This window comes from Vollenhovia emeryi, unplaced genomic scaffold (assembly GCF_000949405.1).
Source record: "Vollenhovia emeryi isolate VEMERY1.0 unplaced genomic scaffold, V.emery_V1.0 DF939130.1, whole genome shotgun sequence".
Taxonomy (NCBI): domain Eukaryota; kingdom Metazoa; phylum Arthropoda; class Insecta; order Hymenoptera; family Formicidae; genus Vollenhovia; species Vollenhovia emeryi.
In genome coordinates this window covers 41150-63151 of record NW_011967236.1, presented here as the reverse complement: position 1 = coordinate 63151, position 22002 = coordinate 41150, and the positions used below count along the sequence as shown (strand labels likewise).

At 45.9% G+C, this 22002-nt stretch overlaps 3 protein-coding genes across 8 annotated transcripts; 1 reads left to right on the top strand and 2 right to left on the bottom strand.

Annotated features, from left to right (window-relative positions):
- Positions 1–921: 921 nt before the first annotated feature.
- On the bottom strand, positions 922–13175 carry LOC105568235 (microtubule-associated serine/threonine-protein kinase 3). 5 transcript variants are annotated; one of them, XM_012023712.1, is made up of 22 exons: positions 13145–13175; positions 11939–12154; positions 11745–11821; positions 11339–11441; positions 10951–11032; positions 10530–10632; positions 10229–10452; positions 10012–10087; positions 9700–9930; positions 9108–9339; positions 8687–9021; positions 8434–8606; positions 8274–8344; positions 7974–8201; positions 7631–7858; positions 6867–7452; positions 5995–6179; positions 5396–5616; positions 4761–5093; positions 4415–4480; positions 3620–4109; positions 922–2743 (listed from the first exon to the last, which is right to left on the bottom strand). In XM_012023712.1, exons 2-22 carry the CDS (start codon positions 12111–12113, stop codon positions 1869–1871), a joined length of 5094 nt encoding a protein of 1697 aa, XP_011879102.1. In that variant the 5' UTR covers positions 12114–12154; positions 13145–13175; the 3' UTR covers positions 922–1868. The 5 variants fall into 5 exon arrangements, with proteins under 5 accessions (XP_011879102.1, XP_011879101.1, XP_011879103.1 ...); XM_012023711.1 differs by lacking the exon at positions 13145–13175 and adding an exon at positions 12408–12668; XM_012023713.1 differs by lacking the exon at positions 13145–13175 and adding an exon at positions 12408–12667 and having other exon boundaries at positions 6897–7452.
- Positions 11885–16815, top strand: LOC105568237 (ATP-binding cassette sub-family B member 10, mitochondrial). Of its 2 annotated transcripts, none has more exons than XM_012023717.1 (4): positions 11885–11906; positions 13831–14508; positions 15156–16264; positions 16342–16815. In XM_012023717.1, exons 2-4 carry the CDS (start codon positions 13935–13937, stop codon positions 16600–16602), a joined length of 1944 nt encoding a protein of 647 aa, XP_011879107.1. In that variant the 5' UTR covers positions 11885–11906; positions 13831–13934; the 3' UTR covers positions 16603–16815. The 2 variants fall into 2 exon arrangements, with proteins under 2 accessions (XP_011879107.1, XP_011879106.1); XM_012023716.1 differs by lacking the exon at positions 11885–11906 and adding an exon at positions 13601–13684.
- Positions 16816–17353: 538 nt separating this feature from the next.
- On the bottom strand, positions 17354–21340 carry LOC105568234. The gene has a single exon (XM_012023710.1). The coding sequence runs from the start codon at positions 21133–21135 to the stop codon at positions 18856–18858; it is 2280 nt and encodes a 759-aa protein (XP_011879100.1). The 5' UTR covers positions 21136–21340; the 3' UTR covers positions 17354–18855.
- Positions 21341–22002: the final 662 nt, after the last annotated feature.

Here is a 22002-nt window from a genome sequence, read left to right as displayed (position 1 = left end):
ATACCGAGCTCCAATCTTTCGTATATCTCTGCTGTCTCTATAATTTATAAGTATGCAAGATGCTTCCGCGACGATAAACATTTAATGTCAGTATCCATACTGCGTGTACTTTTTTACCACTACAGAAAAAGACTCAGTAGGCAAATTGTCGCCAAATTGGCATCAAATTCGTTCAAAACTGGTGCCAAATATTATAATACGTGTCCACAATTAGCCTGTGTTTCGCTGGCAACCTTACGGACGTAACGTGACAGCAAATCGACACCAAAAATCAAGCAAGGTTTGCACAGCGCAGTTTGACGACAGTAAATTGTCGCCAAGCATCGAGTAAAGCTTGCAAATTGTCGTTAAGCTTTCCTCGTTCTTCGACGACAATTTGCTATCACGAGTATGTCAACAGATTCGATTGTGTTTCTATTGACAATTTGTTGACACCGTTTGATACAACAGAGTTTGTATCAAATTTTATGTCTTTTCGCTCACAAAACTTTTTAAGAAGCATTTGACAAAATTTGCTTTAGCAAGTTTAGCTGTCTAGGGTATTAAGGGCGGTTTCACCAACGTCGCTTAGCTTGAAGCTTAGCTTAATTCGGTCTTTGTCTCTTTTCAATTGTTACTTTAGAAAGAGACGAACGTGAATTAAACTAAGATTAAAGTTAAGCGACGTTTGGCGAAACCGGGCCTAAGCAGTGACAGGATACCTGAGTTACGCAAATGTGTAAGCACCAATTGCATCTCTTCATCTCGTGACAATACAAATACTTATGGAGAAGCAAATTAAGAAACGAAACAGTTGCTCTCCTTATATACTTATATATTTAAGTAATTTTGTCTTTCAATTTAATTTTCTCCCTATATGTGCTGAAGTAACTTTCTTCTTTGCATGTAATTGAATGTACTGGATAAAAGAATAATATTTCGTTGAATAAAACACATTTATTTTGCAGTCAGTGCAATCAACTACGGTACAATCAAGGAACGGAACGCATTGAATAATTCAGGTGAAAATTATTTAGCTTCTTAATTTTTTGTCACTGCACTTCTAATTTTATAATTACGCGCAACGGAATCATCTTGTATATTACATAAACCATCGCAACAAAATAGCGTCATAGATTCTCTTTGCTTTTTCTCACCCTTTCTTCAAAAATAAATACGCTATAAAACTATTTCGCGTACACGGGACATTGTATGCGAGCCATTGAATACTATGTTGAATATGTGTTGCGTTGTGTGTGTGTTTTGTATATGATGTGTATGAGTACATGTGTGTGTATACGTGCTAATATTATTTAGATATAAATGTAAATGAGATCGTGTAAATACTGTAGCCCGAAGCATAAAATCACTCCAATCGTCTCACTGTTAGAACAACTTCAATATGTAATTTTGTGATTTCGAGTTAGTAACTTTGAGTTTTTGCGTCTTGACAGTTAAAATAATCTGTTTCTCATCTTGTAAATTCGTTTGAAGGTTTGCAGCGTATCTTGTACATGACAAACATTATATCTTACGGAAATAGATTAAAACCTTTTTTTTCTCGGAAATATATATATAAGTATCTTGATCGCTTTCAGGTATTCATTTGACGGAAGCCTATAAGTTTGAATATAGAAGTTCCATAAAGCTATATAAATTCAAAATCTGTGATCTTTCCACCCTTTTCGCTTTCTTTCCTTTCTTTTTCTTTTGATTAGTCTCTTATCTCTCGTATGATCGTTAACATTTTATTCGACAAAGTTATTTAAACTCTGCGAGGGATAACTTTCGCCTTATTTCACGTTTGATTAACACACAGGTAATTCAAGACTCTCCGCTGTATAGAGAAAACCGGTGCCGCCTCAATTTACTCGAAAGCACGAAATTAATTAGTTCTTTTTATCTCTCCCCAGCCCTGCGTTGCTCTCGTGCGTGCCAGAATGGGAGCCGTCGCCAGAGTCGGACTTGTATTTCTTGGATGTCTTTTTAATCTCTTCCGTATTACCCTTGCTAATGTTTTTCTGCTCGGTGACGAGCGGTTTGTGTGACAATGTCGGCGCTACGACAGATCTCTCGTCACTCTGACAATGTCTCTGATCCAGATTCTTCTGTATAGCAGCGACACTGATTGCTTGCTGCGCGTTCGCATGCGGAACGCCATGTTGAGCGGCTGCATCTTCCTTTTCATTGTGCTGCAATACTCTGCTGCCGCTGGCAACCGCTTGGCGCTCATCGCTCTGAGCTTTTTCCGCGCTCCCCGACTGATTGTTACCGCACGTAGACTGTTGCTTGTCGCTTTTCTCCGTGCCGATCTCCTTCGACGACGAGTAATCGTCACTCTTGGTGCCCGTTGGCGAGTCCTTCTCCTCGGCTATTCGCGGCAGTTGCGTGCTACCACAGGAATTCGACATGCCTACGTTTCCTAAATTGATGGAGATACCGTGAGTCAATTTAGAGTAGTCCGCTTTCTGTTCACTTGGCACTTTTTTCTCGCCCTTGGCGCCCTCGCTGGCCTCCTTGAAACTGTCGTTGGATTCGTCCGAACAGGTATCGCTGCTGTTGTGGGACGACTGTGCAATGGTCACACGTGGTGTTACTTTGACCACGGTGTTCGCCAGCGGCGATATCGACGTCTTGTTCTCCGCCGAGCGCGGATGCAGCCGATCGGGACTGAGCGCTCGTCGGAGCAGCGGCGAGCCAGGCTCCGCGGATTTCGGACGACCATATCCCTTCTTCTGACTGTTCGGCGTTGATAAACACGCTCCTAGTGTCGCAAAATCATTACATTACTCAACGATATAATAAACATTAAAAGTAAGTAAAAGTACCGCTGACGTACATGTTATGAACTTTGGATTTATAATTTTGACTTGTGTTTGCAAAACATTGTACATGATAGACGATTTCGTTTTTCATTTAAGGAGAATATGCGAGTTGCAAAACGGGAGAGAAAGTACACCCGGGTGATGTTTCCGAACTTTCGCACCCCAGGCGAGAGGCTCGCGTGTATAGTCTGTGTGTTACAATGACTTGAGCCATCGTCGACGCAGCATTGTTTCCACAGTAATATTTCCGAAAATACATCGGCGCTTTCTTTACTTTTCTTTTGTTTGTATAAATTTATATACAAGTTTTAAAATGTCCACTAAAAGAAAACATAAAACTTCAAACATTAAATGACAAGATGGAGATTTTAAGGAAATGAGATAATGGTGAGAATATACGTAAAGGCATTGGACCAAGTTCCAGCATCGTGGACACAGGCCTTAAGATTGCAAAACATTACGATGTTGGACGCTCAACAGTGTATGACATTAGGAAGAAGAGATCGAAGTTCACGATAGAAGAAAAGATTCACGATCGAGCCCCAGGTATACAATACAGACGAAAGTGGACTATTCCGGAAACTGTTGCCAAGCGAAAACCTTTGTCGCGTCGCATAAAGAAAATGCCTCAGATCGGAACGTAAGCAAGGATAGAATTACGTTCACATCATGTGCAAACCGGGACACACAAGTTTGATTTGTTGGTCATTGGCAAAGCTAAAAATCTAAAGATTGATTGATTGATCGCGCACGCAATCATCACATGACACACACCATCAAAGTGTTAAATCGTACAATTGCGCCCTTTTTCATACCTGGACTGTATGATTGAGTAGTATTGGAGCTACCGGGTTGATGGCCCGTCGGAAATGCCAGCGGACTTGGACTTCTGGTCGGACTGGCCGGGATCGGCGACGGGCTCGGTGTTCTGGCCAACGGCGACAGCGGTATGTGGCCCACGGACTTCCTGCGATTCGGCGAATGGATGTTCTTCGCGGCCGTGTGCAGCTTGTGCTTGAGACCGTGAAGAGTGCTCGGGCGCTGGTAATGCGACTGGTTCGAGATGCCAGACAGATTACCCGCGGACGTGTTCGAGCCCGGAGACGAGGAGTTCGGGCTCGAGCACGGACTCGAGTTCCCGGTAGAATGATAAGAGTCCGCGTTGGGGCGATTCGTCGGCGGGGACGGACTGCAGATGGATTTCGAGCACGACGTGAAGTACGGCGAAGTCTCTTGCGAACGGGTGAAGGACTGAAACGACCGGCTGGGCGTGACCATCGAGGGCGAACAAATTCCCGCGGCCATCTGCAAAATTTTCCAAATTTATCAGTGCGAGGGTGCAAGAACCTTTCTTACTCGTGGAGCACCTCGTTTCGTGAAACGAGTCAATCTGATAATACGACTTTATGTTATTGTTAACAACTGGCAATCGTGGGCTGTTGTACAAAAATTCTCGAACGCAGTAATTATTTGCGGAGTGTGGAAATAGCATTCGAAAGCCGTGTAATCGCATAAGAAATACAATGTTGTCAACAGAACGACGTAGCAAAACAGAAACGACATCGATGGAGATCGACGGGAAAGATGAGCGAATGTATAAGAAATCATACCATAAGTGGAGGTTTGCTGTCGCTGGACAAAATGGGTGCTGACAATGGACAACTGATAGTTAACGGCTGCAAAAGAAAATGCACTTAACGTAATCAGTGTAATCGCGTAATATGCTGGTGCTTTAGTCTCTTCGGTTCTCTCTTTTTTTTCTTTGCAATAGCGTGTCAAGAACAAACGCAATTCTGTACATATCTCGCTGTGCAAATTGACAAATCAGCATTAGATGCATCGCACAACGGGACTAGTAATCTAACATAGTGATTAGCAAGTTAATGTATAACACAGATCACGAAATGCATAATTAATCGTATTCAAGTTGTGTACAAGCAAAATTTCCCAGTGTACCTGCTGCATCTCTACGCTCGCCCGTTTGGAACTTATTCTCTTAAAGAGGGACGTCTTCCGCTTCTTGTCCGAGTGATCCCGCTTTTGCTTCCGCTGCTTGTGCAGCGTACGGCGAGCCAGTTTACTCTGTGCAAGATCACGCCTCCTACCGCCCGTCTTGATGCTGGTGTTCTCCAGCGGCGTGCTACGTAACGTTACGTGATCGCCGCCACTCAGCATCAGCTGCAAGACCTGGGTGTGGTACAGACCCTGCACAGGCTCACCGTTTATGTGCGTTATGAGATCACCGGGTCTCAAGCCAGCTTCAAATGCCGGGCTGGACTGTTCGACCTCCTGTAAAAAGGTATTTATATACAATTAAATATTAGGAATTTTTAAAAATGTTGCGATTAAAATATTTTAGAGAGAAAAAGGAAAGTTATTCTCTTGACAGAGAGAAATGAAACATATAAAATTTGAAAATAAAACGCGGGATAACAAGTACAAATAGAACTAGATAAATGTAAAGACATAAAATTCAATAGGCTCCGTCACAATAGAGATAGTTACACAAAAGGGTTGGCAGTTTGTAAAGTACGCTGTAGATTAGCATTCTTAGAATTAATAGATACTTGACGTGAGTCATTTATACGTGCCATCACTAGATGATGCATAGTGTAGAAATCGCTGTCGCCGTAGTAAACTCTGATAGTGTGTACGGTAAAGCCAAAGCCGCACGGTCCTCGACGGATGATAATAGGCGGTTTCAGACTAGTCACGAGAGGACTCAGCTCACGACAGGGAGAAGTGTCCCTCGAAGACGCGGTCGACGATCCACCAGGCGACTCGATAGGTTGAACATTTAGCGGCGCGTCATCTAAATATACATATTTTAAATAATAAATAACCAGACGTTGAACCACCTCATCGGAAAATAAAAATAATGTACGGTCCAGGTGTAATAAAAAAACCCGTAGACATATATAAAAAAGCTTGCAACAAGCTTCCGTCTCTAAGGCCCGGTTTCACCAACGTCGCTTAACTTTAAGCTTAGCTTAATTCGTTCTTTGTCTCTTTCTTTCCAACTGTTACTCTAGAAAGAGACAAACATGAATTAAACTAAGATTAAAGTTACGCGACGTTTGGTGAAACCGGGCCTTAGCCTCGCCATCAATTACGAGAAGAAAAGGAGCCTCGATGCAAGTGCAGTTGAGCCTCAGCTAGAACGAAAACATTTGTTTCTCGAGATACATACAGGAAAAGTCGCTGGTCGGGATCACCAACGACAGTCCACTGGTCGAGGCGGATTTTATGACGGATCGAGATTTTTGCCGGGCGGATGGTAACACGGATATGGCGTTGAAGGACTCAAACGAGTCAGTGCTGGAGTTGTGCTTGCTCTCCTCCGCTAGGTCTTTATTTGCCGCTGCGAGATCCAATCTAAAAAAATTAGGATTTTGCAATTACAACCGAATATATCTACTCGTTAAATAAATCGTAGATACATAAAATGCAAGTGGCTATGTCGATTACTATATAAATTACATCAATGTTATAAAATACATAAATTGATATTATGCACAGAAGTTAGAAATGAAGATATTAGAAAAGAAAATTATTATTATTAGAAGAATGTATGAATAGATGTATTAAAATTTAAATGCCATGTCGATTGTTATACGAATTACAATGCTATGAAACTGTGAAGTACATAAATTAATATCGTATAGAAATTAGAAACTTATACGAGTTAAAAAATTGAAATAAAAAGAGAAAGAGAAGTATATGATTGTGAAGATGTGTGTGTGTGTGTGTGTGTGTGTGTGTGTGTGTGTGTGTGTGTGTGAGAAAGATCTGATCTGAGAACAAAAAATTATCATCTTACAATTATTGGACACGATTATATAAACGTTGAATGAATCACAAATTTATTAAATGCATGAATAGCAGCTACGTAGATTATTATACAAGAACACGTTACTGTTGCAAGTTGAAAACTGCAATATTACTTGTACATAAATAGAAGTTATAGAAGTTGTGGAAGTATACGAGAGTTAAGAGCAAATCAAAGAGAAAAGAGCGAAAGAAAGCTGTGTTGCGTCGCGAGGATGTAAATGAATGACTCACATGTGTTCATCATCAACGGATATACTGAACCTGGGCAGCTTGTCACGGGCATGCGTGTGCCGCTTTCTCTGGATCTGCGGACTAATGTCTTCAGACTCGGTTTGCGAGGAATCGGGTGTGCTCAGATTAATCGACGCCCTTTCCGCCTGAGTGCCCTTAACGGCCGACAATTGCGGCTCGTTACCGGACAAGACCGTAGCGCTGTGAGTCATGCTGGACGACGACGTGGCGTTGAGCTTGTCGGTCCTGCTTTGATTCTCAGCGCAGGAACTGTTCTTCACTGACGAGGAGGGCAGCCGATGTTTCTCAGCCGATTGCGCGGACTGTGGCTCGGTCAGTTTGGATGGCGGCGTGACCGACGACGCGGTCGACCCGAGGGACAATTGCGCGAACGTGCCTTCGAGCTCGGTTCGGAACAGCTGTTTCTTGGAGGCGTCCGACTCCGCGTCAGAGTTGAACTGAGGCGGGCGCGTCTGCGAGATCTTGCGCGACTGAGGCGAGTAAGAGGAGAACGATCCGAACAAGGGGGAGTCATCGGTGTCGTCTGTGTCATCGCCTAAGTCATGATTATACCTATCCATACGAGCTGAAATATCACGAGAATAATGTATTTCAATAACGGAAGAGATAGAAAGTTAGACCGCTATTATAGCTGTTTAGCATGGATTTCAAGTGTATTCATAGATTGAGGAAAGTATTAAACATACAGGTTGTCTCGACATTCGTCCACATGGAGAATAAATCTTGCAATATATGGCACTTACTATCGAAGTAACTTGTATCCTCATCGTTAACTAGTTGTGGCACAAACTCAGCCTTCTGCCTGAGTAAGCTGTTCCAATTAACTCCATAAAAATATGGATGCTCCTTGACCTCGTGCGACCCACCAGTTCCCAGTCGATCCCTAGTGCTCTGATGCAGAAGAGCTGTTATAATGTCCTTCGCCTCAGGTTGAACGGGCCAATCGTCCTCGTCCGGCCACTCGATGTCGTCTGGAAGATACAAGATTGTATTGCTTCGTACAACGTATGTTCGCGAGAGAATACTTTAGACTGTGTCGATTCAGTTTGTATCAAGCCGACTAAAAGCCGATTGAAGAAAACTCACCGTTAACTGTGTGAGCAAATAACTCCTCGGGTGTCTCGCCAAAGAACGGGACACAGCCAATTAGAAATTCGTACAATATAATACCCATAGACCACCAGTCGACCGGTTTACCATATCCCTGGCGCAATATAACTTCCGGGGCGATGTACTCCGGCGTGCCGAACACTTGCTTGTCCGAGAACTGCCGTGTGTCTCGGTCGATATAACCCTCGTAGAGATTTGTTGCCACTGGAGATGAGACGCGGACATTTATTCACTTCCGACTCCGTTGTTAATTGCAATTAGAGATTTCGTACTTACAGGACATTAGACCCATCTTACTGAGGCCAAAATCAGTAAGCTTGATGTGTCCCATGGCAGTGATAAGTAAACTAAAAAGAAAAGAGATAGCTTGTGATTATCGGAATTTTTTTTCTCGTGTATTTAATATACGTTGTTTTTATGTCTTATACGGTCTTACTTATCAGGCTTCAAATCTCGATGTACAATGCCGTAACTGTGTAAATATTCGACAGCCAAGACAGTCTCGGCGAAATAAAATCTTGCCATGTCTGGTGGCAGTGGACCTATATTCTTTAAAAGATTCGCGCAATCTCCACCCTCTACATATTCCATTACTAAGCATAAATGTTTCTGAAAAGGCCACGCAATTGCGTTAACGATCAATGACGCACGTCATATTGTACAATTCGCGATGTAAATGAAACGCATACCTTAGTTTCGAAACTACAATACATAGACACTACAAACGGATTATCCGTGAAGCTCATTATATCCCTTTCGGCAAACACTTGTTCCACTTGATTCCGTAGCATCAAATTATTCTTATTGATTTTCTTCATGGCAAATCTCTGCCGCGTAGTCTTCTCTTTAACTAGATACACAGCGCCATACGCGCCATTGCTGATGAGCTTCAGTACTTCGTAATCACCTTCGCACGGAATACGCTGACACTTGTCATCGTCTTTATTCGGACTTGACGCCACTTGCAAATTACTGTCGCTAGAACTCGCAGAATCCTCTAATTTATTCAAGTCTTCCTGCAACTCTATAAGTTGAACGTGTAAGAAGATTAAATAATAGATTGCTTTAAAAATACATTGCGATTTGATTTAAAAAGGTAGAAATGTATACCAGATATAGGATCTCTATTTAAGGACAGTTTTGTAATGATATATTGAGGAATATCGGCTTTTAGTCCCACATTGACTTTAGCTTGGCCCTCTGCTTGTTCGAGCAAATGGTAAAATTCCTCAGGATCGAATTCCAAGCACTCTAATAGACGAGCTGGACGCGATATGACTAATAGTAATTTTTTTATTAATCCTGTTAATCTCGTCGCCGCCTCTAAAGATTTATCTTTCGTCTGCAAAAGAATTGCAATAATCCTTATACGATTCCAAACTTCATTCGCCCACAGCTGGCCACATTTGTTAATCTGTTAACGCAGACGCGAGGATGTTATCTTTATACTGTTATTGCGACAAATATTACCACATGCCTCAGTTGTTGAATTGGTGAGACGCCCGCCCAGAGAGTGAGGGAGGTCCAGGTTCATACCCTGGCCGAGGTAGTATTTTTCGCAATAAATTTTTTGCGTTAACCGATTAATTAACAAATGCGACCAGCTGTGGTCGAATGAAATATGGAATTTTGTTATTATACTGGCAATTTGAAGAAACTAATCTTCAATCCTTATACACTCAGTCCAAAAAAAGCGGCACACCTCCATTAATAGATGTTCCAGATTCTCGCTCATCTCGTAAAAGTATCTCGTTGTAATTAATTTTTCCTGAGATTTTTGCAAGCAGTCTCTGGCCATCTCGATTACTTGATGATGCACAAAGCGTAAAATTGGTAACGAGTCTTGCGTCATGTTAACCACTACCTCGTATTCATCTATCTCTTTGTTTTCATTAATAAAATTGGTCAGTCGCTCTTCCATCTGTTGCGTCGCCTGAAAATGTAATTATCGCGCTTGACGCAATCGGCTATTTTAACATTCTTTGATATTAAACAAAGAATTAATGGAAAATACCTTTGGAAACCTTTCTTTGTATAAAGTGTTCATCATAACAATTTCACTGTCAAGAACGGGTGATCGACTTGGACTGCTGCAATTGTAGAAAAATTACAGACGATTAACATATTTGTCGGTTTATTAATTGCGACTTAACATTGATCAATTAAAAACCGTTGTGCAGATTTGAAGAAATTTTAACGGATCGCACGTGCGATCGGTTCGTGCGCCGTACCTCAAGCTTCGGGAACGTGGGCGATGTAACGGCGACCGACGGCCTTCCTCTTCAAGGCTGAGAGACGCGCTGCCCGGAATACTAGATATGCTAGAACCTGGGAAGCCCGGATGCGAGGAGCACGGTGTCCCGGGCTTGGAGAAATGACAAGACAACATGCGTAGCTCGTCCTTGGTGGGAACATTCGGCAGTTGATGCAAACGTTCTTGACTCGAATATTGTGACTGGCGGAATACAAATGGCGAATTAGAATCGTAGTTGGGGCGGACGGGAGGTGTTGCGCGCATATCAATCGACCTACCGAAACATTGCTGGAACCAGGCGTCGTTCCGTAGCCACTGGACGGTAAACTGGCAACTGACCATCTCCTGCCATCGCCAGTTCCTGTAGCACCTCCGCCAATTCTTGAATATCATAATATTACGCTCATTTAACAGTCCCTTCTCAAGAATCTTACAGAAGCGAATCGTAAGGGGACATTGAGGCATCGCGTCGTGTCTCTAAAGTTTACGTCGCGTGGAAACTTACAAGCATTTCTTCATCAGGCTCTCGCTTCCTTTCGCAAACTTTGCACAGCGCAGTTTTTGCCTCACCATTTTTCTTTTCTATTTACATAACGCGCGGAAGATATAGCGCTTACAACGACGTCACCCTACCTACTTGAGCAATCAGCTCGGGCTAATTTCAATGTCCCAAGACAAATATAAATATAAAGTAAGTACCTTTTAATTGGAGCAAAAGCAAAGTGTGGACTGGATGACATCCTAGGGCTCTCTAGGGGACTGCCTACAATCGGGACGAATGCTATATCGGGAAACAAGCAGTAGAAAAAGTTAATCTACTGTATCGCCGAGTGATCGAGTGAACGGCAAAGACAATCTCTCCGCTAGGCGGAGAACGAGATTTAAGTCTACGACGCGGGATTCTTTCGAGATCTAACTCATCAAGGACACTAGACGGACGGGAAATATTTCAACGTGTTCTAAATCTAACGAAATCAAATAAATTGTGTTTACGTTCAATTACTATTTTAGATAACATCCCTGTATTTTTTTCAGACTTGAAGAAAGAAACGTTCTTAAAGATTGGAAAGATATGAAAATTACACACCTGACAAAGGTGAATGGCAACGCGGTAAGGTAGGCGACGTGGTGGCGATGAGAGACTTGCGATGAGCCGCCTTAGCAGCGCGACGAGAAATGTTGAAGTCACGCTAGAAAAACGAACGTTACTGTCAGGTATGCGCAAGTAAGTTAACACCTCAAATTATTGATCGGCCTCGAGCTGGCGAGAATTCATTTAGCGAAAAACACAAGGTTTCGGCCTGCGGTCAAGGCCTGTGTCCACGATGCTGGAACTTGGATCAGGCCTTTCATCAACGTTGTGCTTCTGGCTAAATAAATTTTCGCCAGTTTGAGGTCGATCAAGGATTTAATTTGATATTTTAATACTGGCGATCCGCAGAGTTGAAGTGACTTTTTAAGCCAACATCACCACCGATCGAAAACATACTAACGTGGACCGACAGAGAAGGCGCCGACTTTCCTATCGCGGAATTTCTCATGCGCACAAGATTCGACAGCTCTCCGCTAACTGAAATCATACGATATTCATACAATCACGTGTCGCACAGCTCAACGGGATAAATCATTTTGCAAGAACGGTGAGGAATGACAAGGTCAGTGGACATTAATACAGAAGAAAACTGACCGGGCCGAACTGGAGCCTCCTTGCTTTCCAATTTTGGCGGTGCCGGACGTTTCTGCATTTCCGTTTCCACGTTGGCAGTTTCCTCGGCTTCGCTCTGATCAAACACGAGCACCCTAGCGGAATTGCCATGGGACCGCAGTCGCGGCCTGCTCGGCCTGTTTCTCGTCTGATCCATGGTTTCGCCCGCCAGGCTTGTATGCGGTAACAGCGAGGTAACTGGAAACAGGCAGACGTTTTAGCCGACGGCGGTTACAACAATGTATAAACTATTCCAAAAGGGGTCCGTTTGTTAAAATTGTATCACTCCCGCCGCAGATCTACGTGTACGTCGGCTTTGAAACGCAGGAACGGCCAGCGAAGAGATCGAACAATGACATTCGTATCATCCGTAACAATCTTCGGACAAAGGGAAAGCTCGCGCGGCATAAAAGTGGGTGGCTAGATATGCAGCTGTATTGGCACGACTCACCTTTCGAGATGCTTAGTGCGAAAAGGGGAAGTCAGACGGATACAAAACATCCGCGCGCAACCGCCCGCGACTCTCGATCCTCCGCTCCTCTCCTTTATCCCTCCTGTACCCTCAGCGCTCACGGGACTCCCCGCGAGCCACGATCGCTACAGACCCCCGTCCCGGGACCGACGTGCTCCAAGGGGTCTCACAGAGGCGCATCGCAAGCGAAACAGTCAGAGGAGAGCACGGAGAAGACGAACGACGGCGAGCGGGCCGCCCAAACAACGCCTGAGGGTCCGCCGCGTGGAGGAGGCGTGCGAGGGAGCGGTGACAGGGGCGCGGGAGGAGGGAGGCGCGCACGACACTAGGTGCACGCGACGGCGACGGCGAGGGCGAGGGTGACGGCGACGACGACGGCGAGCGAAGGGACGCGACTACCGGCTGCCAGAGCCATCTTCTCCAGCGGCAGCGGCGACGGCGGCGACGGCGACGGCGACGGCGGCGGCGAGCCTCCCGAAACGGAGAGCGATCTCACCCACGTGCTCCCGGGTCTACAGTCGCACTTCCGCCTGTCGTCGGTGCGAGGGTGGCTCGATCACGAAACGCGGCCCACCGGAGAGAGGCGACCCGCGGCTTCTGTGACTCATGATGGACGCGCGCGCGCGCGCGTCTTGTACACCATCGCGCACCGTGCGCGGAGGGTAAGCGTGTGCGCGCACATGCGCGACAGCGAATATAGAAAAGAGCGCACTCACACCTGCCTGACAACGAGCCTTGCGTCCACTGTACGTGTGTGCGTGTGCGCGGCGAAACCTCTCGCCATTTCTGCCATTTTACACCTCGCGAAGGGACCACCGGGGTGCCGCGCGATCCATCTCTCTCGACTTCGCGGGTGATTCGCGGCCCGATTTCTGAATAGCCGACGTCGCCTCGGCAATGTTCTATGGAGTAGGAATCGCAGTTACGATTGTCAATGTATAGCTTTCGCAGAATGGCTGACTCGTATAATTTCCACGTTTACGAAATATTCATTTGTTATTAATAATCGGGCAGGGAAATTGTGGCTTTCTCTACTACTTTTTGTATATTACTTGTGTCGCGTCCCTGTATTATCGTCCAGCCCGGACGCGCGATTCTGAGCGCGAAGGATCGACTCGTACGAGATCGAAACAGCGAGGAATCGATTCGAGGGATCGACAGAATCGACTCAAGATGGCGCATCCCTACTTGGCCACATTCGAAAATTCGACCATGATTCCACGATGAATTTCTCCCGTCCGATCGGCGTGTACAAGGTTTGTGCTGTTAGGAGAGTTGTCTTCTGACCAGCCGGCAGGACAATCGGGACTAGAAGTTTAACGTCGCTGGACCATTTCCGGCAAAAAGCCGATCGCACGCCGGCGATGACAATATTGTGACGAGCGACTGTTGTTTTTTTTAGGTTAGCTCCGCTCCAAGTCCGATCTCCGTCGCCGCGAGACCGTCCGTTTATCACCCGCTCGGTTCCCGCATGTCGCGCGTTGCGACAGTCCGGCCGCGTGTAACATGACGATTCTCTGGAAATTGTTGTCCAGTCCTGGTGTCCTGCGGAGACCGGGACGATGCGGGATCGACGTGGCGCAGAGGTATCTGTTCGGCGCGTGCCTGCCTCGCCAGGCCGTCAGGCTCTCCAGGAGCGGCCACGTGCTCATCGGACTGCGGCACCGCGCGAGCACCGACGCCGTGGTGCGCGCGGTTAAGGCGAGGAGACGCTCGGAGCTGAGGACGCTGATCTTACTCGCCGCCCCCGAGAAGTGGACCCTGATGAAGGCCGTCGCCCTGCTGCTCGTGTCGTCCAGCGTGACAATGGCGGTCCCGTTCTGCTTTGGCAAAGTGATAGACGTTGTCAATACCGTGGAAAAAACGAACATGAAGGAAAACCTTAATCGGCTAACGCTTGCTCTGTTTGTAGTATTTCTCATAGGCGGCGTGAGCAACTTCGGCAGGGTTTATCTCATGTCGACGGCCGGCTACAGAATCACGCAGTCTCTCAGGAAGCGGGCGTACGCCGCTATCCTTCGACAGGAAACGGCGATGTTCGACAGGCAAAGCACGGGAGAACTTGTCGGGAGATTGAGCGGTACGTTTCGTAAAGAGAGCCACGCTTTGTGCGCTATGTTCGTGGCCACATTGAAAGCTATGATTGGTTCCTAACTCTTCGGTCAATCTTTGTTGAGATGTGAGTAGTTTGCCTTAGAAAGTGACGATAAAATTGTATAAATGCAAAGGAAAGTATGTAAATATTGATACAGGACATCAATCTAAAAAGGGAGTTTGGTTTCATCACTTGTGCCTGTTTCTACCAATGCAGTTTAACTTTAATCTTGATTCAACTTGCTTTGTATCTCTTTCTAGTTTTGCGAATCAGAAAAAGGTGAGAGGTAAAGGAGATTACAGTTAATCTGCATTGGTAGAAACGGGCATTAGTAAAAGATTTCACAACTACAGTGTTTTCTTGACCATATCTGGCATTTTTAACAATACTTCTGATCCCTACTCAGGAAAGTCCAGGTTCAAACCCTGGCTGAGGTAATATTTTTCGCAAGAAATATCAACTCGGAACTTTGTAACGTGCGAACGTGCTCGCTTAGTTAAAATCATTTATAACAGACGTTTGTGAAACTGGCCCTTAAAGGCGCTTTTATCGATGAAAGAGGGTTGAGAATACGGGCCAATGTATCGTCGAGATGTCAGAATTCATCTTGATTTCGTTATCCTTTCTTGCAGGAGATACACAGCTTATCAGCTCCGCTGTAACGTCCAACGTGTCGGATGGTTTGCGCTCCGCTATAATGGCAGTCACAGGAGTGTCTATGATGTTTTACGTGTCGCCACCGCTGGCTCTACTCGGCTTAGCCATCGTACCACCTGTCGCGGTCGTCGCTGTCATCTGTGGACGCGTCTTGAAGAAAATCTCCAAGGATCTGCAGAGCAGTCTCGCGGTGGTCAACACGACGGCGGAGGAAAGGATCAGCAATATAAGGACCGTCAAGGCGTTCGCGCAGGAAAGACGCGAGATCGAGAGATACAGCGCTAAACTGCAAGACGTTCTCAAGCTGTGTTACAAGGAGAGCCGATACAGAGGATTGTTCTTCGGCATGACCGGTCTCTCCGGCAACGCCATTGCTCTCTCGGTCCTTTATAACGGCGTGTTCATGGTCTCGAGCTCCGATATAACGATCGGAAGCTTGAGCGCCTTTCTATTGTACGCCGGGTACGTGGGCATATCTCTGAACGGCTTGTCCAGGACGTACAGCGAGTTAAATAAGGCTCTGGGAGCGAACGCTCGTCTATTCGAGCTGATCGATCGGCAGCCGCTCATTCCCATTCAGGGCGGGCAAATCTTAGAGAGAGAATTGTCGGGCGACGTTGCGTTCCGAGACGTTCACTTCGCGTATCCAACGCGGGAGAAGATGCCCGTGTTGAAAGGTTTCAATTTAGATATAGAAAAGTGTTCCGTGATGGCTATCGTTGGTTCCTCGGGCTCTGGCAAATCCACCGTGGCGACGCTCTTGTTGAGACTGTACGACCCTACCGAGGGATCGATACTCCTGGACAAGCACGATCTCCGGTTACTCGATCCCACGTGGGTCAAGTCCCAGATTAGCATTGTATCCCAGGAGCCAGTTCTCTTCAGCGGCTCGATAAGGGACAACATATTGTACGGAATGGAATCTGCGACGGACGCCGACGTGGAAGAGGCCGCGAGGCAGGCGCATGTGTTGCAGTTCGCGGAGAAAATGACCGATGGATTGGACACGATGGTTGGGGAAAGGGGCATTGCCCTTAGTGGCGGGCAGCGTCAAAGAGTCGCCATTGCCAGGGCGCTAATAAAGGTAAATCGTCATTTAAAGAATTATTAGAATAACAACTCTTCGAAGTAATACGTGTCTTTCGTTTCTTTCTCCTCTAGAAACCAAAAATTTTAATACTTGACGAAGCGACTAGTGCCTTAGACGCGGAGAGCGAGTATTTCGTTCAAGAGGCTTTAGAACGTGCTATTCGCGGAAGGACGGTGATAACGATCGCTCACAGGCTGAGTACAATAAAAAATGCCGATAAAATCGTGGTGCTCGACGGAGGACAAGTGGCGGAAACTGGCACTTATACCGAGTTGATGAATCTGGAGCATGGCCTTTTCAAGAAATTAGTGAAACATCAAACGTTCGCATAGGTGTACAGAAATTGCTGGATAATAATTGTTCGCTGCAACGTTATAACGTTCGTTTAGAGTCTATCAATGTATTATATGTATATATATATGTACGTATTTATCATCTTAAGTATGGGAGAATTGAACAATTTCTGTACAACATTGGCATATTTCTCCTGGGAGAATATATTGCCATCTGAAATTGGAATAAAAAAAAATAGCAGTCTAGTGTTATATAGTTTACGAATACTGTCACGATAGGTGGCATTCGGGAATCATCATTAGACTGTTTATTGCGATGAATATTTCCATGTGCCTCGGTGGTCGAATTGGTTGAGACGCCCGCCCAGCGAGAAGGGAGGCACAGGTTCAAACTCTGGCTGAGGTAATAGTTTTTCGTAATATATTTGCAATGAAATATTTAGACACTAACACACTGTCACGACTCTTATGTCAGTCCTTTATTCCTTCAAACTTGTGTTTATCACATTATCACATGAGCCATACTAATTTTATTAATTTGCTAATATTATATCTAGTGTTATGTTTATTGCTGAATGTCATAGAAAGAGGTAGCATACAATTTGCGAAAATAATTGCAGACGGCGAGATGCCTGTAGTTATTTTGCGCCAACACAACACCCTCTGATCGAACGTTTCTCTCTTATTATTTTTCCTCGAGAATATTTAAAATAATTTAAAGTACATATTTAAGAAGAATTTTTTCAACGAGGTCAGGTACATACATACTACGAATAAAAGGTAGAAAAGATTGACAATCTCTCAGTTTTATATATTTTTTTATAAAATAATGTACAGCTATCTTTTTTAGATATCCACATTCGTATATTGTGTGTTATTAATCTAGTTTAATTCTTAAATTAATATATCCCATATTCCTACAATATTCTAATAACGTTTCAGTAGAACCGCGTCGAATCCGCTTGTGAACATTTTGTGCAAATACATATAACTGTAAGCGATTCGATATAATGCTGACGGATTCTAATTTGTGAATCAATTTCAATAAGGTCAGTTTCATCAGTTTGCAATGGGCCGCTTTAAAGTTTCTCATTCAGATTTCCTGTATGCACAGTTCAACTTAAAATACACCTTCTTTGTTTGTCGAAAAGAGGACACGGGAGGAATCAGAATGTTAATATCCGATCACAAAGAGCTGCTTGTAAGCTCGCAGAACATAGCTCGCTCTGTTCGAGCCTTTTTCTCTTTCATATAGCAGCAAACGCAAAAAGAAAATACCCTACTGATACTTGCCTACTAATGACAACGGAAATTGTGAAATGAATTTTAATGATGCTCCGATTATGATAAACAATTATATACGAAACACTCGAAATAATTGGTCTCGAACGTAAGTTCTTCAGCAGTTTTAATAGACAGTTAAAGCAACATTGGTCTGGTGTCTCTGAAGACTACAAAAAGTTTTGCAAAGAACGTATCTGCGATTTATTTTCGAACATATTCGTGGAGTTAACTGGTTCCTTTGGCATTACGCATATCCAGATTTGATCGGAACTTAGTATAAGGCTGTGATTACGAACGCAGCTCGTCTCCGCTCGCCTCGATTGTAAAAGTGTCACGTGAATCTGCACGGTACTCGTACATTATTTAAAAATTCATCTCATTAGGTATACCTGTCCAGTGTGCAATGTACATAATAATTATAGGCACAACCTTATTCTAAGCGGATATCCATGGTACTTGTATAAATCCGTATTTAAATGTTTACCAAATCTGACTTCTATACAAGCGGTTTCACAGTATTACAATCTTGTTTTTTTTTTTAAGGAGTAGGCAGTGTTCTTTTTCCTTCCGAGAATCATAGAAAATTCACTTCGACACATCTCTTTACAGGTAAATATCAGAGCTTATATTCAGTCTAACGATAAATCCAAAATAAATTAAAGCAGCGGTTAATATTTAAATTAGGAGTCAAGTTTTTCGTTTCTTTTTTTTTTTAGCATTACCTAACGTTTGCTCACCATTTCACTCTTATGATTCGTAATTACCAATTATAGAAATTATGTATGTGCACATATATGTATACACATACAATCTCGTGTGTACGTATGTGTGTATACATATACATACATACAATACACATATGTATATATCGCATCACAAGCATGTTGCAAGCGTCTTACTTTATGCGCAAAGATATTTACGTGTTGGTTCGTATTCCGACATCTGTCTTAAGAATAGATGCCTAAACGTTAAACGAAGGGAAGGAGAGACCAATTAGACAAGTCAAGATTAACTTTTCGACAACTCCTCTATTGTTTCCTGCTCCATAGGTTCATCCGGTTGAAACGTCGCTAATGATTCTTCGTCGTCGACCTCCATCGATTCCATCGCCTCCCTTCTACACGCTATACTCTCTATTACAGAAGATTGATTCCCCGTTATCGCGATGCACGCAGCCGCTTTATTGCCTTGTGAATTTGCTAAACTGTCGTCTGGAACACCCGTTAACTTATCGTCCTTTGGCGACCGACAAGCGGCATTGTCAGGGCTGTCGTCTGTCATCTCGACGACGGTGGACGAGACAGGGTCGAGTTTCTCAATTGCGGACGCCGGTTCTTTGGGTTCTTCCACGACGCTTATCGGCTCTGACGCCTCGGCAAGAGCCAGCTTATCGTTGGAGATTTCCATAATGTTCAAATTGTCGTCGTTAAACTCAGCCTCGTGCTCCTCTCGTCCGTTAGCGTTGCTGTTGGAAGACGCTACCGTAGGAATGGCTTCTGAGACTTTACCCAGCGCTTCCACGCTCTCCGTTTTCTCGCTCGTAGGTCGATCGTGCGCGAACGTAGACTCTGTAGAAGAAATTGCCGCGGACGCCTCTTCGGAGTGCACCTCAGACTTTTCCGTCTTGTACATCGCGTCGCTGCTGGATACGATGACCGCGCTCACGCACCCGTCGGGGGTGGCTGCGCTGTTCTTCTCCACCGGCCGCGACTCGAGAAACTCGGTCGCGTTCGCGTGGTGACCGCTCGTGGGACGCAAGTTCTCCTCGTCCATCTCCTCGAGGATCGACGCTCCCTCTTCCTCCTGTTTATCGGGCAGCCTCTCCTCGACTACACTCTCCGCACTGTCCGCGTCGTCGGATCTCGCCTTGATGTTGGTCTGCAATAAATTGTCGGTTAATCTACTTTCGTCGGGAGACATCTCGTTAAGATCCATACGCTCGGGGCTCGATTTGGCCAGGGTCGCTTCCTCGCTTTTCGCGGGACGCTCGATCGCCTCCTCCGCATCGCCCAACTTGGCCGGCTCCGTCGTCTTCTCGTCGGGTCTGTCCGTGCACTTGCTGTCGCCCGAGTCGAAGCGTTTCGCCTGGAAGGCAGCCTGCAGCTTCCGCGTGGTGTCCGTCGTCAACGGAATCACCGTCGCCACCACGGTCACCGTCGTGGTCGCCGCCGCCACCACCGCCGACGTGGACGTCGCCGTCGCTGTCGTCGTCGTCGCAGTCGTCGCCGTCGCCGTTGTCGCCGTCGCAGTTGTCGTCGCGACACTCGCCGTCTCCGTCGCCTCGATCTCCTCGCTCTCCAAGTCCAAATTGGGCTGGGAATTGGTGTCCTCGTTGATGATCGCCACTGCTACGTCAGCGCCCGGGAGCGTCGAGTCGTCGGGCGCCGTCCCGACGGCCGGTAGACTCTGCACAACTGGAACGGCGGTCGCCACGGCCTCCGGCGCCGGTCCGTGCGGCTGCACATTTACATTCGGTATGGCGGAGAAGTCCGCGACGGCGGTGATGTAGTTGGACGCCGCCACGTCCGTCCTGGGGGCGGCCTGCTCGAACTTGTCCCGCACCGCCGCCTCGTCCGCAAACAGATTCTTGGCCAGCGCGGAATCGGCGGCCGGCATGACGGCGCCGTGCAGGAGGGTCTGCGGCTCGCTCTCGACGGTGTGCACGCTAATCGTGACGGTGGGGTTGCAGTCCTTCTCCCAGTCCATGTCGACGTCCGGCGCGCTCGGCTGCGTCGGCGGCTGCGAGGAAGGTTGCGGCGGCGGCTGCGACGGTGGCGGCGGTTGCTGCTGCTGCTGTGTGACGGAGGCCGCGTCCTCCTCGACGGATCCGTTGACCATACCGTCGCCGGTCTCGCCGCGTCTGGTTATCGGGCCGGGCTCGCGCGTCGACACCACGAGGATGTTCTTCTCGATGGCGCGCATGAACTTGTCCACGCGATTGTACTCCTTGCGCGGCGCCGTCAACAGCTCGCATATCCGCTGGACGGTGAAGGGCGCGTTCGCGAACGACTCGAGCCTCTCGAGCAGGTTACTCTTCATGGTGTCGTAGTTGAAGTGCTCGACGTTCGGGCAGGGCGCGATCTCCAGAGTGGTGCAGCTCTCGTAGAAGTCCGTCATTACGCGGGTGAGCTTCTCCCGCACGAGGGTCTTGATCAGCGGCCACTGGTAGATGGGGTCGCCGGTCTTGGCGACCCAGCACAGGTAGTCCTCGAGCTCCTGCGGGATCACCGACGGTCGCATCTTCTGGAACTCATCGAGCGCCTGCAACACCTCCTCCAGATTTTGCATCTTTTCCGCCACCGCCGACAACCACCACCGTCGGACCTTCTGCGTTTTCTCTCAATTATCCCGATTGTTTGTCAACAGGACGCGCCGCGTAAAATCCGAGATATCGCAGGGGAGAACGCTCCGCTCCGCGCGAGGGAAACAACCAAGAACCAAAAATGTAAACTAGCAAACACACCGGCCACAAAACAGCAACAATGAGAGCGGCGACAGGAGGGAGAACGGCAGGGCTGCCAACCGACACGCCTCGCAAATCCCCAGTTCCCGGCAGTCTCGGGATTTCGGGAAGGGAATTTGCGCCTCTGGAAACTTAGCCGGCCAACTTCGACTTTTTTTATTGTTTTTTGTGCAGATCGTTTGTTGGTCGTTTGTAGGTGATTGTTGGCATAATATTAATATTTGTTGGTCTATAATTTTCTATAAATAAAGAAACAAAAATTAGTTCGAAGTTGGCCGGACAAATCTAATTTTTGTTCAAAAACCCGATTAAATCGATGCGCAATCGTTCGTTGATGATTGTTGGTCCAATTGTATACTCTGTTCTAATGTGAATTTTCTAATTGTATGTTACAGATTCATCGTAGATTCATCCGCTGCTGCGCATCGTTTCGGTGAATAATAAAATTACCTGAAGGTAAATAAAAGTTCACTTTCTTTAATAATCTTTTTCGAATTATGTAGATTTATATCAAAGTTATTAATTTATTATATCTTTAATCTTACTCGTCTTTAAGAGGATCCCGTAGCATGTCTGTTTTACCGACATTCGTAGTTCTAACCTATCGTCGTATTAAATTCATGGAATCAAAAATGCTTGCGTACAATTACAGTATATGCATTGATGATCCGGGGAAACTCCAATTTGATACC

What these genes read in the sequence shown, in the direction of transcription:
- LOC105568235 (XM_012023712.1), bottom strand. Translation starts at nt 12,113, where the DNA reads ATGGATCAGACGAGAAACAGGCCGAGCAGGCCGCGACTGCGGTCCCAT. An exon ending in TTGCCATTCACCTTTGTCAG is followed by an intron (nt 11,033 to 11,338) that starts GTGTGTAATTTT and finishes TTCCCGATATAG; the next exon opens with CATTCGTCCCGATTGTAGGC. An exon ending in TAAGATGGGTCTAATGTCCT is followed by an intron (nt 8,202 to 8,273) that starts GTAAGTACGAAA and finishes TCTCATCTCCAG; the next exon opens with TGGCAACAAATCTCTACGAG.
- LOC105568237 (XM_012023717.1), top strand. Translation starts at nt 13,935, where the DNA reads ATGACGATTCTCTGGAAATTGTTGTCCAGTCCTGGTGTCCTGCGGAGA. An exon ending in ACTTGTCGGGAGATTGAGCG is followed by an intron (nt 14,509 to 15,155) that starts GTACGTTTCGTA and finishes CCTTTCTTGCAG; the next exon opens with GAGATACACAGCTTATCAGC. An exon ending in TTGCCAGGGCGCTAATAAAG is followed by an intron (nt 16,265 to 16,341) that starts GTAAATCGTCAT and finishes TTTCTCCTCTAG; the next exon opens with AAACCAAAAATTTTAATACT.
- LOC105568234 (XM_012023710.1), bottom strand. Translation starts at nt 21,135, where the DNA reads ATGCAAAATCTGGAGGAGGTGTTGCAGGCGCTCGATGAGTTCCAGAAG.